Consider the following 19,314-nt stretch of genomic DNA (forward strand, 5'->3'; position numbering starts at 1 on the left):
GATCATTCCAATAAATTCATGGAAGAGTTATGCACTTCATTTTCCAACTAGTAAGTCCTATCTTGGCTATCACAATTTTCAAGAGTGGGTACAATGAAATAATAAATAATTTTATATTTTTTTTTTTCGTTTAATAACTAAATATTATACTATTTGAGGTCAAAAAAAATGAAATAACACTTAAAAAATTCAAATATGGTTGTTTATTGAATGAGAGTCAACAGTCAATACGTGTTTTTTGCTATTTTATTACAAAGGTCAACGCGTTTTGAAATAGCAATTTTGTTTGAAATCCCCTTGCGACTCTATTATGACATCCAGTTTCGTGCTTTCAAATTTATGATGCATCGATTGCTCCTTCAAGTAATCCAAAACACTTATTTATTTATCTCACAGTGATTAACTGAAATACATAAACATTTTCAAGAAAAAAAAGGTGATATATATAAATTGTTTTTCGAAATGAAAAACACTTAACACATCCAGAGTTATTCTCTCCTCCGAATATCTACTTTTTAATATAATTAGAATCAATACCAACCATTCTGTTGTAAAAGGGCTTGTTAAAAGATAAAATTTTGCTAAATCTTATTGGTAGAAAATTTAAGGATACAGTTGTTAGCCATCCGTCTATGTCTTCCTGGATTATTGTATTCACGCCAATCTTGTGTCCAATTAAAAAAAAAAAAAAAAATGAAGATCATAACAGCTAACAGTTTCCTTTAAGCAGAGAAAAATGGTTGCTTGCTGCGGAAACAGGCAGTGGGTCCCCACTTGCTGTTCTTGTTCGCGATTCTGCTGGTTGAAGATGATGAGAGTGCAGCCATACAGCATGAATGATCACATTTATCATAGAACTAGAGCTATAAGACTTGAGTTTAGAACTAGTGTATAGCTAGAGAAAGTTTCAGAATTTATCACATATAAGAACTGGCAACTATTAACTATCCTGTTCATTCAATAAGAACACAACCTTATGTAGAGCTTTGAGTATGACTCAGTCATTCTTTGAGTTCTGATCTAGCTGTTAATGCCAATCCAGTGCCAAGAGCGCTTCAAGCAACCAAAGTAAATTAGTAAATATGAATAATTTTCGGGTAAATTTATCAAAAGTTACGTGAAACAACTCTGTTTTAATTACTGTTCGATGACAAATGAGAGATATGTATGGCTCTTTCTCAGCTTCTGAGATTTTTAAGTTTGGTAATAGCAAATAAAAGGCAAAGCAGAACTGGCATGAAATTCTTCTATTAAAATAAAGGGTAAGGCTCAGAAAACTTTTTTATCAACAAGCCAATCATTTTTCAATGCTAAATTAACGTGACCAAAGAAAGGCAAAATGAAAAAGGTTATGACCTCAGGACGCATTGGTGTCCTTGTATGCGCTGCAAACTTCTCCAACCTCCATCTCATCATCATCTGCAAATGAAGCATCCTCTAAACTCTCGATTGTTTCCGCCTGCTCAAACTGTATACTCGTGTTGACACTCTCGGAATCATCCTCAAGCGGATCCTTATTCTCCATGTCTGATAATTCAGATAAATCACTAAAACTTTGAATCTTCTTCTTCCTTCCTCTGTATCCACTAAGGCTCAGGACTTTTTCCCTCCAAAGAACTAGTGGTCTCTTCTCAATCAATTCTGAATCTTCATAACCTTCTGTCAAGAACACACTAAACCTCTTTCCCCTCTCTGATACATAAAAAATCCCAAAGTGTTTTAACAGCAGTCTCATTAACTTCTGTGGCATGACAAATTCCCTTCGGTAATGAGTAAGGTGATCAGTCACCAACCTCTTCTCAAGGGTAAAGCTAAGCAGCTCGTGCATAACCGCAATTGCCCTCTTATCAAACTCTAACGACCCAGCTTTAAGCTCCCTGGCATCCGCATACGGAGACAAATAAGCCCTCTTCTGAAAATGCTCAATCTTCCCTCCATATCTATACACTTTCTTGTACTCAGGGGGAAACTTCAAAGGAAAGGGCAATGAAAGCATTTCCGGGGTATGATCAGGACCAGCCTCAGTTACCCCCAACACCTTTTTCTCCAACTCCGTGATAGCCCACTTAGGATTCCATGTTACAAGCTCCAAATACTCGAGTTCAGGGTCCTCCTTACATTTAACGACTCTAAAGAGTTCAGGATACTTGTGCACCCACGTAGTCCTAAAATCAAGTGGCAAGCCAAAGTCTCTTCTAAAATGTGCAATCTTGGCCAACGGTAAACGTTTATCAACTGACATCATTAAGCACCTAGTAACATACTCCGCAGCTTTATCTGAATGCTCTTCAAGCAACCTCTCCTCTTCTTCCAACAAGTCCTCAGCTTCTTCGGTCATTCCACACCACAACAGCCCGTTTTTGTCCTTACACAATTCAAAGAGCTTTGGTGATTTTCTAATGAAATCTGACATTTTATGGGGTTTAGGCAGATTAATTTGCTTCCTGTACTGATCCAACGATCTAACAGGTATCACCATTTCGGGTTCTTTCCTTAGAATTTCCATTAAAAACTTCATTTTAGAGAATATTTTCCACTTCTCAGCAGCAATCTCAAGTGGACGGATTCTCTTATTCTTGCTTCGGTCTTGAACACGCTTACTGCTGGTCATTAATCTATTCTGGGACCACCAAAGTGAAGAAGATTGCTTGTACCAAGCTCTTCTCAGAGACAAATCGTCGAGCAGGTTGAGTTTATTAACCAAAGAAGAAATTTTAACAACTTTGGCTGTCATCATAATAACTACAAGCAATAACAAACGAACATAGCAATGCAGAATGATATCTGAAATCAAAAGGGGAATCGCATCTCTAAAGAGATTCTAGATTTGATGGTTGATTTCTGAAGAGTAGATTCTCGCTGAAAGTGTTTGCGAAAATGCCAATATGAGAAACTTGCAAGAGGCGAAAATTGGATGATACACAAATCCTGCAGGCAAAAGACGCTTTGGCATAGCATAGCCCCCCGGAGCCCAATATTAAAGGCCCAAGATTTATTATTTTGAAAGTCCAATATATTAACTGCTTGAAATCTTTTTTTCTCCAATTTCGAGAAAATGTATTATGTTAAGTTTTTTGCTTGCTAAATATTTTGAAGGGTAAAAGTTTGTTTAGTCCCTATATTTTGATATTAGTATTCGTTTATTCTCTATATTTTTAAAAATATCTCAAAGCATTCTTACGATTAAATTATTGACACTCTTGCCATTATATTTTGTTCCTTTTAATTTATTTTTACAATATTATCCTATTAAAATAATATTTTTTAGACATTATTAAAAAGAAAAAAGAAAATTTTAAGTTTAATTCCAAAAAATAAAATAAAAACAAAAAATATATATTAATTTTTGTAGAACACTCTCCCAAGGAGTTCAAATATTAATTTTTCTAAAAAAATTGATAATCTAATTTTTTACAATATTAATTTTTTCAGACATACGTGAGCTTCCAAAAAAATTAATATATAATTTTTTATTTTATTTTTAGGTTTAATTTGATAATCTAATTTTTTATTAATATCTAAAAAAGAAACATTAATGTAAGAGTGTAATATTATAAAAGCAAGATAAAAATAATAAAAAACAACGGCACGAGTGTTAATATTTAGCAGTAGGGACGTTTTGAGGTAATTTTAAGAATACAAGAACTAAATAGGCACTAACCTTATAATATATGGACTAAACAAGCTTTTATCTTATTTTGAATGGAACAAAAGTTTGACACTGCAAATTACACAAACAAAAATTTAAAATGATATTACAAAAATTTCAAAAAGTAAGTTGGGGAGTTGAAGACTTTTTGCTTTTTTTATCTTAGGTTTCAAAAAATTTCTATAAGTAAGTTGGTTGCCTCGAAAACTTTTACATTTTACAGTACTTTCCGAAAATTTTCAAAAAGTTAAGAGTTGCCAAGGCTATATATCTTCAGCCATTAATGTGATTCCGCTACGTATAGCCAAACTGGTAGAGAAGTAGCTAGTTTCCATTTTGGCAAGGTTACAATGTGCGGATAAAACACGTATGAAGAAAGAACATAGGGATTGTTGAAGGGGGTTCTAGGAATTTATGATAGATCTAGAAAATCTCGACACAGAGTTGATTTTTCTCACTCTCTGATTATTGAAGTTGCACCCCAACTAGTTTCTTGGATTTTTTACACAGTTTAGGGTGTATATACGCGACTTAAGCTGTGTTTTTGACATGTTTTAAAGCATACAAACACAGTAATCAATTTTGACTAAACAACATTGATTCGTTGAATGCTCACCAGACAACAGGCTTTCTTAAGAGACATAATATTTATAATATAAGTGAGCGTGCATGGGAATTGAAAATTGGCTGACTACATGGGATGCTTAACTAGCAATTTCTTTGGTACAAGGTTGTCTACTGATTACGAGTCTAAATTGCTTAGCGCGTTTGACCCACTTCGCGAGCTACCTGCAGATCTACAAATTTCTACAAAAAAATTCAAACAATGGAAGTTTGAATTGATGCTATCACATCCCAATTTTACCTGCAGATCTACAAATCTCAATGGAAGCAAATTAAAACTCATCTTCAAAATTTTACTTATGATTGAAAAAATATTTTGTTATTAAAAAAACTCTTTTAACCCATGAAGATGCAATATCATTCATTCACTTAATACACGAACAATCAATACGACAATGGAAGACAATTTAGGTAGTGTTTACTTTTGACATTAGATTGAAAATTCTAAGGAATATGAATCGTGGGATTGAGAGTATAGAATGTGAAAGAGAGTAGGTTATTTTCTTATTTAAATATAGCTTATTTAAGTAGAGATTTTACCTAAAAAATTTTAGTTGTTTGGTTGTCAATGACCGATTTTATTAAAAATTATAAAATTATTTTAATAGATAAATTTTAAAAAGTTATTTTATGAAAAGAATGAAATAAGATTGTAAAATAAGTAGAGGATATTTTAAATATTTTAATATTTAAAAAAGAACTTTTCATTCTCTACTTTTAAAAGCTCAAAATTTGAGCATTTTCTAGTAGAGGTAAAACAACTTATTTAAGGTTCAAAAGCTCTACTAAAAAATCAACTAAATTGTTGACATAATATACTTATAATATTGATTTTGATGATAACAAATCATGTGTCATGGGTAAAAAATGTTGGAGTCTTTAAAATTGAATGAAATTCTTACGCTATATAGTGTTTTGGGACAAAATTGAGGTTTTGGAAATAAATGGATAACCACTGACTTTGAAACGGTTAACTGATAACTCAAGGTTACATTTTGATTGATTCTGGAAGATCCGTTAACCGAAAATATGCAAACAACAAGCCGGCTTGGAACAGGTAAGCTTATGAAATTTAACAGCAAACTGTTACTTGAAAATGGCAAGCCGACTTCAATCAGTGAACTCGTTGGAATTAAACGGCTGACTGACATCCTCTAACGGCAATCTGACAATTCAAAATTCTGAATAATGGTAACTTGCAAAAAGTCAAAATAGTAATCCGACTTGTGTTAATAACGATCTGATTATGCCTAAAAAGTCAACAACGACTAATTTTCTTCTCCAACTATAAAGGCTCAATCAAATTCAAATTTAGGTAGAGATTCAACAATTGTCATTGAGCTTGCTTTTGTATATTCAAACTATATTGAGTTCAAACTTGTTTTTTCCTTCATCAAATCACAGTTTGAGCTTTCATTTGTAAATACATATATGTGTAATCTTCATTTCAATTTCAATATTGAGTGATTTTAAGTGTGGGAAACACTTTGGGAAAAATGTGAGAGGTCATCTCATATTTTAAAGGTTTTATTGACACATTGGAAGTCAATTGTAAGCATCTTGAAGCCTTGAGTTACAAAGGCTTGTATAGTGGAATTCTCAAGCTCAGTTAGCTTGGAGGTATAGACGTAGGAAGAGTTTGCCGAACCATGTAAAAATTCGACGTTTGATTTTCTTTCCCTTATCTCTTTTAAATTTATCGGTTATTATATTTATTATTTCTAGTTTGTAGCATAAGTTTGTATTGAATTTTAAACTTATTACTTAATAACTTTTAGAAACTCAATTCACCTACCCTCTTAGGTTGCTTTGCTAGAATTTCACAAAAAATAGCAAAATTTTTGATAAAAAACTTATGGGATTAAATAAGCACTTATGGTCATTAGATAAGTCATGCTAAACAGACACTTACACTAGAATATGAGTGTGGAATAAGAATTAAAATCTCATTTATATGTTTACTTTGTCTTGGATTAGAAGTGAATCGTTTTAAATTATAGTTTACCTTTATTTAGAAAATTGTAGTTTTTAATTACAAAGTGAATAAAAAATATATTTATAAAATAAACTATTTATTTAATTATTAGTTTTAATTATATAAATTAATAATATTTGTATTTATATAAATAATAAATTTTTTATTAATTTTAATTATGTAAATTTAAAATTATTTGTGAGAGCAGCAAAAATGAAACATTATTAATAATAACATAGTACAAAATAAATCTTTTCTTAGAGTAAACTATTTATTGTTATTAATTATTAGTATTAAATAAATATAATAATTTTATATTTTCAAATAAAAATAGTATATAATAATATCATTAATTCTCTATGAGCACAATAATATTATTTTTAAGTAATTTTAATTTAGAATCAATATAAATTATTATTTTTAACTTAATAGAATAATATTGTATTTAAAAAGTTTAATATTATTATTTTAAAATAAATATAACATTATTTTATTTTAATATGAATAGAATAAGGGAAAGTGAATAAATGACCCACTCTCGTCTCACTCCATGCGAGTGGGAATACCACTCCTCACTCCAAAAATAATGGACCCGTGCTTTCTTCCTCAAAACGAGTATGTAAATATTGGAACATGAGGATAACCACTCCCACTCCTTAATATATATACTCTACTAAAATATTAAGACTTATTTTTAGATTTTGAAACTTACACACAGTAAATTAACACACATAAAAGATTGGTGACATCAATTTCTCCGTAATAAAGTGTGATTTGAAAAGTGCATTAATTTTTGTGGAATTCAAATATGTTGCATCTACGTTTTGAGTGAAGATATTCTTTAAAAAAATATATGGGATCAGCTAATTTTCTGTGATTCTATTCATAGTCAATTACACTTTTGGGTTGTCTAAATTAATATCGGGATGGATTCTCCACGATCTAATATATAGATGTTCACATACAGATTGCTTTCACCACCGATTCATTTATTCAAGGGTCGCTCTTTAAAGTTTTGAGTATTACTAAAAATACCCAAGCCATATGGGGGGAAGGGCAAACACTGCAGAGACATGTCATCTATTTTGGCGGAGCCCAGAGATGACAGCAACTTCTTAATCTTATCGACGTTTATTCGAGTATTGAGTATTGACCCACCGCAGTTCCACATCCCCTGAAAGTTACTGTGCTCCACGCGCCAAAAGAGAATTCGCAAATCGCAATTCACAAACAACTCCCAGTCTATAATTGTTTGAACTAAGTAATTTTTATTTACATGCAGCAACTGGTGTTCGATGAAGATCCTAATCATAACTTCTTGACATGAGATTCATCTATTAAATAATTAAATTTATTATACTGTCAATAAATATTTTCATGAGTTATAAAAATCAGAATCTTATATGTAAACTAAATCATTAATATTTCTATCTTTTTGAGATGGAAGAAAAATTGTGGTGCATTCTTTATTATCAACTTAAATTAAATGGTTGCAATTTATTTATTCATTTAATACTCACAAAAAGACAAAATACTTAATTGAAAAGTAAGCAAAGGGTCAAAAATGAGCATGACAAGCGTCCAAACCCATCACGTAAAAGGACGAAAGCTCCAGCGGGCCGTATCTACTTCTCGAAACTGGGACAGTAACAGTTGAGCCAAAATGAAAGGGTAATTTTTGGATACCTCCCCTGAGGTTTGGCCTCGCTACACTTAGAGAAAAACTATGAATATATTAACAGATAGCACCCCTGACGTGTATGACTGTTAAGTTTGACCGTTCATTGACTTTGAAAGTACTAGAATACCCACGAACTAGATAAGATCTGACAAATTGAAAAAAAAAAATGGTTTAAACCACCCAAAATAGGAATTTTTTTAATAACAAAATCCAAATTAACAAATATAATGAAACATTCATTTTATTACTTTCTTTTGCTTTTTCTTTGAAATTAAACTAAAGTAAAATAAGTTTTCTTTTTATTATTCAAATACAACCAAAAATTGCTTTAAAAAAAATTCTTTCCTCAATATCCTGAACCTATTAAGATTACCACAAAAATTTCAGTTTTGTCTGCCATCATCCTCATCTAATTCCCAATTCAACCATTCGAATCCAAATATACTTCCCTTCAAATCGAACCCATTTGAATCCAAAGTCGACATGCTTCTCTTCAAATCCAATTAATTGGACTCCAAATTAAACCCCCATGAATGTAATTCCCCATAATACACGCTCTTTAATTTCACAAAATCAGTTTGAATCTGAATTAGCACCTTATAAAGCTCCATGGCGTGAATCAAGGTAAAGTTTTGAGAGTTATAATTTTGATAATTGGCCAAGAAACTAATGCCAACATTAGCAACACTAACTCCAACACCAGCATCAGTGACAACAACAAAATAAACACAAAAAGAAAAAGAAAAAGAAAAAAGAAAACTATAGAAAAATTAAACAACAAAAAGGAAGTTGGGATGTGGCTGTTTTTATGCCTTGGCGTAGGTAGAGTGTCGGCAAGTTGGGAGGAAAGGAACAACTGTGGCTTGGGGTTTGCTGGGGGGCAGCGGTGGCGCTACGATTCATGAGTGTTGGCTAGCAACATTGTCAAGGGTTTTGAAAGTTAACTAAGATGGCGACTGTTGGGTTTTGTGCTTGTATGGTGGTCTCTAAGGGTTACGATTAGTAGTGATTGTGGTGGTTATGGGTGGAAGGTAGCAATGGTGGTTTGAAGTGGGTGATGATGGTTGCGACTATTGATGAAAAAGAAAAGAGGAAAAGATTGGGTTTTTACTGAATTTTTCTTTTTTTAATTGATTAATTACTTTATTGCCCTTAATTACCAAACGACACCTTAACGATTATACACGTTAGAGGTGCTATATGTCAATACATCCAAAATTTCACTCTAAATGTAGTGAGGCCGAACCTCAGGGGAGGTATCCAAAAATTACCCCAAAATGAAAAGAAACAATAATAATACACATGACATAAAAATTATCCCACGTGCAGCTTTAATGTGGTCCTACCGCGTACAAATATCATAATCACACTCACAACCCGCCACGTGTCCATAACCTTTACGCTCTTCCCCACCCTCCCCTCTCCTCTGACTTCACTAATCAACGCGCTTAGATTAGCATGGACCCTTCAAAGGAAGAATAGAAAAAGGGCACTTTACTATCCATCCAGTCTCCAATTCACTCTATATATTTCACAAGAGCACAGCCGCCATTGTTGCTATCCTCCTCCTTAATTAAAACCAGCATCAAAATAAAAAAATCAAACGAAATACTACGTCGTATCTGAGGGAATGGTGAAGACAACTGAAAAAGAACAACAACAACCAAGAAGTAGTAGTAGTGCTAGTCGTTCGGAACCCAAGTACAAGGGTGTAAGAAAGCGGAAGTGGGGCAAATGGGTGTCGGAAATCCGGCTCCCGAACAGCCGCGAACGTATATGGCTTGGTTCATACGAAACACCCGAGAAGGCAGCGCGTGCGTTTGACGCAGCTCTATTTTGCCTGCGTGGCCGCGACGCTAAGTTTAACTTTCCCGAAAACCCGCCCTCGGAGTTGGACGTTACTGGCCCTGGTCCTGAAGGAGCAAGAGCCAGGTCACTGACTCCTCAGGAAATTCAAGTGATAGCTGCCAGGTTTGCGAACGAAGAGCCTCCGAGAAGCTCTGTGGATCACCACGCTAATAGTAGTAATAATAACAATAATAATAATTGCACGTCATCGTCATCCGATGGAGGGGCAGTCCACCTGGACAGTGATTCGACCATTGATTGGTCGCTCTGGGACATGCTGGATTCCAATGAGGGCGCTTCCGACTTTGGGTTCTACTCAGGAATGGACCATATGAGTGATGAGCTATATCCATCAGCTACAGCAGAACCTACCATTGACGATATTAATGAGGAAGATCAAAATGCCTTTTCTCAAACGTCGTCGTTTCTCTGGAATTTCTAAAATCAGGGCTTCGGCTAATTTTTGCCGCCGATATCCGACTGATTTTTCTTTTACTTTTTTTTTTTGTTTTTTCATTGTTATTATTATTATAATAGTAATTTTTTTCTCTTCTTTTCTTCTCTTTTCTTTTTTTTTTTGACTATAAAGTCTATTATTAATTTGGTGTTTGAGGAGGAGGCAATGTGGTCAAGTTTTTTTTGTGCCAACAGCCGAGCATCTTTCTCAATACCGCCGCCATTCTTTTTTTTTTTTTCTTGGGAGGGGCAGAATTGAATCAATTCAGTCTTGCCCCGAACAATTGATATTATTGTATCAACCACTCTTTTTGTTCCAACTTATATGTATACATTCCGATGATCGGATTAGTGATTGATTTGTTATACTATTTATATCTGGCATGCATTTTTATTGCCCCATTATAGACCGTATTATGAAGGGCAAGAACTTAAGCTTAAGCTAATCATAGCTAGGTTGCTTTCAACGTTCAACTTTAATATAGAATTCCTTGAGTTATATCTATTGTCCCAACTTTCCACTAAACAAGCATGCATGTTCATACAATGACTTCAATTAATTGCTGCTCAATATCATCACTTTGGAGTCACAGTAACTAGACGAACGACTGTTTTCAAAATATCGTTGTACACAATAGGATTTAGTTGGGTTAGCATACATGAACACTGACGTGATACAGTGAAAGTACTAAAAATTTCGGCTCCTAAAAGTTCTAAAAGCTATAAAAATTGATGTATAATTGAAAAGGCAATCACCTTGCTCTTTTCGATTAGCAACTCTCAGATTCAAAAGATTTCTTAAATCCCACGTGAAACAGATTCATATATTCATTTAAAAGAAAATTGAGATACATTGTACTTTGTGTAATAAAAGACAATTTGATGAGTGATAAATAAATGGGTAAATTAATATATATATATATATATTTATTTTACCAAATTAAGCCTAAAAGTGACACACACACACACACACACTATCTTTTTTTTCTGTAAAAACAGAAGGCAGGATCGATAATTTCTTCAAAAAAAGATCTATCATGTTTCTATTGAAAAAACATCAACAGTTTCCATAGGAAAAGTGTTATGGGAGAGGTTAGAATTAAGCAACAAAAGAAATTTGGCTCGCTCTAGTGGTATGTCTCCATTTTATATTTGTATATAAAATAAATCTCTGCGCAAGTTGATTTTTGACAGAAAAAGTTTATTAAGGGTAATTGAATTTTGGTCGGTTTGGTGGGCTTTGGAGGGAGTGAGAAGAAGCCGCGAGAAAGAGAGAGAGAGAGAGAGAGAGGGGAGGAAAAACAAAACTTGTCTCTTAATTAATTTTGTAGATTTATCTTTTAAGAGTAGTAATACTTAATAAACAAAACAAAGACAAAAGTCAAATTTGAGAATTTTCTGAAAAAGAAATATGCAAAATAATAATTAAAGAAAACAGTAGCAACAAACAAGCAATAAGTAAGTGCTTCTGATGAGCATCCGCGGTTTGACCTCAAGTCGTCCTAGTCTTCTATTCTATCCTATTCATTAGTCATAGCATTACTAGTATCCGGATCCCTCGTGCGCACCATTAGTCATTTATTAATTAATTCTCTTACTTTCTGTCTGCGCGTTTCGATTTATTATTATTATTTTTTGAAACATTTGTTGTAAGTGAATCAATGAAAGGCTATTTAATTTCATCAAAATATTCTTAAAATCCTGATTTATTTTTTATTGCTAATATGCCCAAAACATAAAATTAAGGAGAAGATAATATAATTTAAACAAAAAGTAAAATTACATTTGAGTTTATTAAGTGGGAGATTATCGAATTCTCCCCCCTACTGTAATCAGTAAATACCAATTTACCTCTTATTGTTTTAATAATAGCCAATAATAACCTTCTTGACATCATAAATTTATAATATTACCCATATTTTTAAATACGCTTTTATTTATATTTATTATAAATTAAATAAATCATATGAATAGAAACTAAATAAAAAAAATTAAGTATTAAAAACAAGAAATATATATTTTAATGCGAACAAAAAAATTAATAATAAATTTTTTTCTTGTACTTTTTTATTTTGTAAACATTTTCTTCTAATAAATATTTTATAAGATTTTAAAATTAAATGTAAAAAGTGCAAGAAAAATATTTTATTATTTATTTTATAATAATTTTTTATTTATCATTCAAGTTTTCTTACAATAATTTTTTTTAGATTTTATAATAATTTTCTTATATATTTATTATAAAAAATGTTTATAAAATAAAAAAGTACAAGAAAAGTATTTTATTATTAATTTTTCACATCAAAACATATATTTTTTATTTAAATTTCTATTTATATGATTTATTTAATATATAATAAATATAAATAAAAGGATATTTAAAAAGAAATATAATATTGTAAACTTATGCTCTTAGGGGGATTATTAACTATTATAAAAACAACGCGGTGACAAATGATATATATTAATTACAGTGGAAAAAAATTGACAATCTCTCTTATTAAGTATATGCGTGAGAAGTGTAATTTGGTGGATTCAAACATCTTAACCATGCATTATAATTTATATATAAATATTTGGGCAAGCTATTATATACTGCAGTAATTACAAACTGATGCGACTTAGACTATTAATTAAAATAAAACAATCAATCTAATCATTAAATGTTCGTTCCTACTTTTCTCAGTACATCAACTTTTCAAAGGTAAAATATTCAATCTCAAATCCTCAATGTTGTTTTATATGCTTCATTTTTAAAAGCGTGATTTAAGGAACTTTTTTGAATGTGAGAGTTATTAAACAGTTAGTTCATGGTTTTTCTTTCCAGTACATTGATATGATTTGCAATATTTATAGAATAGTCTATCTCAATATTCTTTATCATAGGAGTCCTTTTCTCTTCATGTGAGATTTGAAGAATTTTTTTTTGGATGCGAGAGTTATTCAAAGATTCATACGGGCCATCTAGCATATCACAATATTGTTACATCAATTTGTAGTATCAACAACATTACTTTTCTCAAGAGTAAATATTCATTTCGTTCCTATATTATAGATTAAATGTTCATTTATTCTTTATATTTTAAAAAATACTCTAAGATAACTATGTCATTAGTTGTATAACAATTAAAAACACTAGATGTGAGTGCAAGCAACAATTTTGGGAACATTAAAAGAAAAGAATATATATATATATATATCAATTTGTAGTATCAACTAGGGGTGGACATAAACCCACAACCCATGGGTTTACCCAAACCCAAACCAAATTAAATGGTTTGGGTTGGGTAAATTATGAAAATGGGTTAGATGTGGGTTTTATATAGAAAATAATTTCATTATGGGTTGGGTATGGTTTACCCATGGGTCATGGACAAAACCCCAACACTCAAATTTTTCAAATGAAATAAATGAAAATAAAATAAATGAACACAAATAAGTGAAAGGCCACTATTAAATTTTTTACGGCGTGATCAATTGTCAACAGTTAGAAAATAAAAATAACAGTAAAAATAAATTTAAATTAAATACATATTGTTGTAAGTAACATAAATTTTTTTTCTTATTTACAAAAATAATTCCTCCCACATGGAAGGATCATTATAGAAAGAGCAGGAGACTCTACTAGTGATCAATAATAACTCGGCTTGGACTGGGTCCGATATGCTAGATGACGGCTAATTTTTGGTCAATAATTGAATGTAATGCCCATATTAGGCTTTGTACAAAACTTTGCTTACCATATAATGAAATTAGAACATAAAGCATACACACTATATAATATCAGAATGTAAATAAAATTAAGGGGAATTGCCACTTTCCCCCCTACAGTAATTAACATATACCATTTACCCCATTTCTATTTTTAAATGGCCAAAAATCCCCCTAACAACATAAGTTTATAATATTACCCTTATTTTTAACTACTCTTTTATTTACATTTATTATAAATTAAATAAATTACATGAATAGAAACTAAATAAAAATTTTAAGTATTAAAACAAGAAATATATGTTTTGATATGAGCAAAAAAATTAATAATAAATTTTTTTCTTGTAATTATTTATTTTGTGAACATTTTCTTATAATAAATATTTTGTAATATTTTAAAATTAAATGTAAAAAATATAGGTAAAATATTTTATTATTTATCTTATAATAAATTTTTATTTGTCATTCAAGTTTTCTTATAATAATTTTTTTATCATTTTACTAATAATTTTCTTATATATTTATTATAAGAAAATTTTCACAAAATAAATAAGTACAAAAAAATTTTATTATTAATTTTTTTGTTCATATCAAAACATATATTTCTTATTTTTAATGATTTATTTTTTATTTAGTTTCTATTCATGTGATTTATTTAATTTATAATAAATATAAATAAAAGAGTAGTTGAAAATAAGGGTAATATTGTAAACTTATACTATTAGGGGGGGTTTTTGGCCATTATAAAAACAGAAGGGGGAAAAATGATTTATGTTGATTACTGTAGGGGGGAAAGTGGCAATCTCCCTAAAATTAAGCATATAAGTAGACAACATAACGCAAAACTACCAAAACGATAAATAAAAATAAATATTGTATAATTAAATAAATAACAAGTAGCATATATGTCATGCTTGTGAAAATTTATTATTAAAGTGTACGTTCTTATTTATTGAGAAATAATAATTTTTGTGATTAAACTTTATTTTGATTTTTTAGTATTCTTTAATTTAAGGATTAATTTATTGTAAAATTTATAATTTTTATCCACTATATTTTTTATATTTTAATATCAATTTAATAATTAATAATTATTATAATTTTGATATAATTAAATTTTATTAAAATAAAAATTATTTTGATAATAAAATTCAAACCAAACCCAAATGGTTTGGGTTTGGATTGGGTTAAAAATATTTGGGTTGGATCCAAATTTTTATGATTTAGTTTGGGTTCACTTAAAATCCAACCCAAACCAACCTATGCACACCCCTAGGTAAATATTTGTTTAGTCTCTATATTTTAAGTTAAATATTCATTCTATGAGTATATTTAAAAAAAAAACATATTTCAGAACACTGTTATCGTTAGTTATGTTACATTTAAAAGCTACCTTATCTTTCCTTTTATAATAATACTTTTGTAATGTTGGCCAATATATATAAGCTCTCGAGTACCTGTCTTGAAAACATTTATAAAGAGAAAAAAATATTAATTTACCAAATTAACTTTAAAGTAAAATAAAATGACATAAAACTATATGTTAACCTTTTGTGGAAGCTCAATCATCTACAGTTTATGTGAACAAATAATGAATTTTTGTGGAAGCTGAAACGTGAGACATACCACTAGAGCGAGCCAAATTTCTTTTGTTGCTTAATTCTAACCTCTCCCATAACACTTTTCCTATGGAAACAATTGATGTTTTTTCAATAGAAACATGATAGATCTTTTTTTGAAGAAATTATCGATCATGGCTTCTGTTTTTACAGAAAAAAAAAAAGATAATGTGCATATGTGTGTGTCACTTTTAGGCTTAATTTGGTAAAAATTATATATATATATATATATATATATATATATATATATATATATATATATATATGGACTGTAATGGTTGAAGGGACAAACTATTGACCAACACTTTAACCATCAGACAATGTTTCTATAGCCTCTTCAGATATAGAAGCATTTCAAGAAGAACTTATTCCTAAAACCAACAAAATCCATTGGGAATTAGCCCTACCATGTCTTCCCGTGGCTCTGATACCAGTAGGAAATAGGATTGAAGGATGGAAGTGATTAAGCAGAATTCAAAATTTCAAACTTTAATGCAAGTGATTAATAGGAATCTATTAAGTACTTTATTTAGTACGTGGCGTTGTTTCCAGATCGATGCAGAACTTAATGCCTTTGTGACCAGATCTGACTTAGAACAGATCAATATCACGCACGTTCTGTTTTCCAGCCGATATACTAAAATATTTTAATGGTCATTATTCAAGCCTAGCAACAAAATCTAAAGGCTCATAGATAATACTAGATCTGGATCCCAGAAATAGTATTCTGATTTATTAGAGGGAGAAGAGAAATACGACCAAGGGAGAGATCTGGTCTCTATGCCTTGGAAGAATGTAGCAGTATATAGAAATTTAAATTGCATAAATTTAAACATACATTTGAAGCTTTAAATAGATTAAATGAGAGATGCTTACATATATTGCTTGAATCTGAGAGCTTTACAATCGAAAGTCTTTACAGATCTTGTAGAAAGGGAAAATAGAAAGGAAAAATTACAAGACAGGAATTATTTTCCTTGATGTCTTGATCCTGATTTCCCCTGAGAGAGAGAGAGAGAATACAAATGTTGTAAAAATAAAAACTCTGCCTCTCTAATGTTACAAAGCTTTGAATTTAAACCAGCTGAAGTTTGAACTGTGGCGAGTCTGTAGCTTCAACCGTAGCTTTACAAACGTGGTTGGTGAGTGGAGACAGCATGATGGTGAAAGGACTTAGCTTTATTGGCTTTTGTTGTAGCTTCACATGCGTAGATGATGGAGCGGGATCGGCAAGACATGTGGGGGACAACATCTTTGCTGTAGCTTCACATGCGTGGATGATGGAGCGGGAACGACAAGACATGTGGGGGATAACATCTTTTCTTCTTTACAATTTTGAAAGAAAACAAAAGATGGGTGAAGAGACATGTGTGCTCTCACTTGTGTCTAGGGGACCACCCAAAGGAAAATACAAATTTAATAATTACAAGAATTTACATAAGTGAAAATTGCAGAAAAATATAGAAAATGAAGACAATCGTTAGTTTTTTTTTCTTTTTTTTTTGAAACTTTAATGTTTTAATGGGGAGAAAATTCTGAAGCAGTCATCTTCATTTTCATCTCCGAGGGAGATGAACGGTTCAGCTTCTCCAGAGGAGCTTGATGAAGAACTTGCAGCAGATGTCTCTGATCTTGTGGCAAGAAGTTGCTGCATTACTTTGAAATATTCATCCTCGGTTTTGGCACTGGCTAGCAGAGATTGGGCTTTTGCTCTCTGGGCAAGGAAAGTGCTTTGGGCTTTGGTGACGTATTTACTTGGGGCAATGAGGCCTCTTGTAGAGAGCCAGGATTGGACCGTGGCTTCAGACAACTTTGACTGTTCATCAAATTTAGACCACCATTTGACTTTGAAGGTTCTTTGTAAGACTAGTTGGGTGTCTAAGGTGTGGTATTGGAAATTCCACATCCAAACCCAGGGTAGGAAAAAGTTTGTACAGAAACAGAGAAAAGGAGGAAACCTCTTCTCAGACTCAGAAGGAACATAATGTGCTTTAAATAAATTTAAACATTTAATGGCATTTTGGGTTAGAATATCGGGGCTTGGCCCAAAGTAGTTCCACCAAATTTGGAAACAATTTGGAAGGCTTTGGATGGTTATTTTTTAATTGAAGAAAAATAATCAAGAGTGGGACTTTTTCAGATTTTGGATAAAAAAAGTATTAAACCAGGCCTGCTGATAATCCCAGTAGGAGAAAGATAAGCAGTGGTTTAAACGTTTTTGAAAATTGACGGGAAAAATTTTTGGTTTGTGGAGTTGATCACCCCACTGATTTGGACTTAAGACTTTAAGAATGGTAGCCGTGGAATAGACTGGCTCAGAATGAGCTTTACTAAGGAAAAAATGTTTAAATTTTACTGACTCAGTGAACTCAAGTATGCTTTGGTAGAAAGACTGGGGTTTGGATAAATCACATGGTTTGAAAAATCAGCCTTTCGGGAAAATCTTTGAAACTGCTTGAAATGGATCAGAATGATAAAACCCATCCTCCATAGTTAAAACATTTTGTTGATAGGCTTTATGAAACCAATCCGAAGATTTTTGTGAAAGCTTTGATTGAGAAACAATAATTTGCGAAGAAGAGCTTTCACATGAAACGATTTCTTTAGAGGAAGAAGTTTTTGAAATTTCTTTAGAAACATGTTTTTCTTTCTCAGGAACTTGAGAAAGGGCTTTAGTTTGAGAAATATTTTGTAAGGCAAGCATAAGCTCTGGAGACTTTGTAATAGAATTCATCAATTCTTTTACCTGATCATCGGAGGTAATGGCTTTATATTGGGCTTCATGTTCTTCAACCATTTCAATCCAAGATTTCATGGGTATGGCAGAAGAAAGTAATTTTTCTTTAGAGGGGGTTGAAAGAGTTCTTTGGAGGTTGCTTGTGACTCAGTGTCTTTAAGGACAGCTTTATCTTTGTCTTTTTTCTTGGGCGGCATTATCTGTTTTGAAGAAATTCCCTGGTCAGAAAATCAGGGATAAAATTTGTATCACCTTTAATAAATTCGATATCAAAATAAAAAACACTCAAAATGGCTTGACATCTTGCAAAAATCTGTTTTGAAGCAATATTTTGAACATCTTTTTCCAAAACATGTTTTGCAGCTTTGCAATCAATTCTGAGTAAAAAATTTTGATTTAATAAATCACTTTGAAATTTAGATATACATAAAACAATAGAAAGAATTTCTTTTTTAATAGTAGAGTAATTTCTTTGACATTCATTCCAATGAGCAGAAACATACTGTACTATTTGTTCTTTATTATTATCGACTTGCTTTAATATTCCTTCATAACCTAAATCTGATACATCAGTTTCGAAAACTTTAGGTAATGCAGGATTAGCAAGAAATAAACATAGAATATCTTTAACAGAATTTTTTATGAGTTTAACAACTTTAGTATGTTCATCAGTCCATGCAACATGATTCTTTTTTAACCTATCATGTAGAGGTTTTGACATCCTATTGATGTTTGGACAAAAATCAAGAACATAATTTAAACTTCCTAAGAATCTTTGTAATTGGGTTTTATCAAAGATTCTATCAGGAAACTTGTCAGCAAAGACAAGAGATCGCTCAATAGGAGTAATAGTTCCTTTGGAAATGTAATGACCTAGGAACCTGATCTTTGTTTGAAACAAAGAAACTTTAGAACTAGAAATAGCTAAGCCAGCTTTTCTAGTGGCAAGGAAGAAAGTCTTTAGATGCTTAAAGTGTTGGTCAATAGTTTGGGAAAAGATCAACACATCGTCAA

General features: G+C 31.3%; 2 protein-coding genes across 3 annotated transcripts; one reads left to right on the forward strand and one right to left on the reverse strand.

The window, feature by feature from the left end:
• Nucleotides 1-562: 562 nt before the first annotated feature.
• Nucleotides 563-2,954, reverse strand: LOC18055443 (protein WHAT'S THIS FACTOR 1 homolog). Of its 2 annotated transcripts, XR_002903970.1 has the most exons (3): nucleotides 1,357-2,954; nucleotides 974-1,024; nucleotides 563-795 (listed from the first exon to the last, which is right to left on the reverse strand). XR_002903970.1 is itself a non-coding variant. In XM_006452881.2 (2 exons), the coding sequence occupies exon 1, from the start codon at nucleotides 2,735-2,737 to the stop codon at nucleotides 1,358-1,360; it is 1,380 nt and encodes a 459-aa protein (XP_006452944.2). In that variant the 5' UTR covers nucleotides 2,738-2,954; the 3' UTR covers nucleotides 563-1,024; nucleotide 1,357. The 2 variants fall into 2 exon arrangements, 1 of the variants encoding a protein (XP_006452944.2); XM_006452881.2 differs by having other exon boundaries at nucleotides 563-1,024.
• Nucleotides 2,955-9,433: 6,479 nt separating this feature from the next.
• Nucleotides 9,434-10,409, forward strand: LOC18055444 (ethylene-responsive transcription factor ERF017). The gene has a single exon (XM_006452882.2). It carries the CDS (start codon nucleotides 9,560-9,562, stop codon nucleotides 10,217-10,219), a length of 660 nt encoding a protein of 219 aa, XP_006452945.1. The 5' UTR covers nucleotides 9,434-9,559; the 3' UTR covers nucleotides 10,220-10,409.
• The last annotated feature ends 8,905 nt before the right edge of the window (nucleotides 10,410-19,314 follow it).

The sequence above is a fragment of the Citrus clementina genome, unplaced genomic scaffold, assembly GCF_000493195.1.
Source record: "Citrus clementina cultivar Clemenules unplaced genomic scaffold, Citrus_clementina_v1.0 scaffold_1, whole genome shotgun sequence".
NCBI lineage: Eukaryota > Viridiplantae > Streptophyta > Magnoliopsida > Sapindales > Rutaceae > Citrus > Citrus x clementina.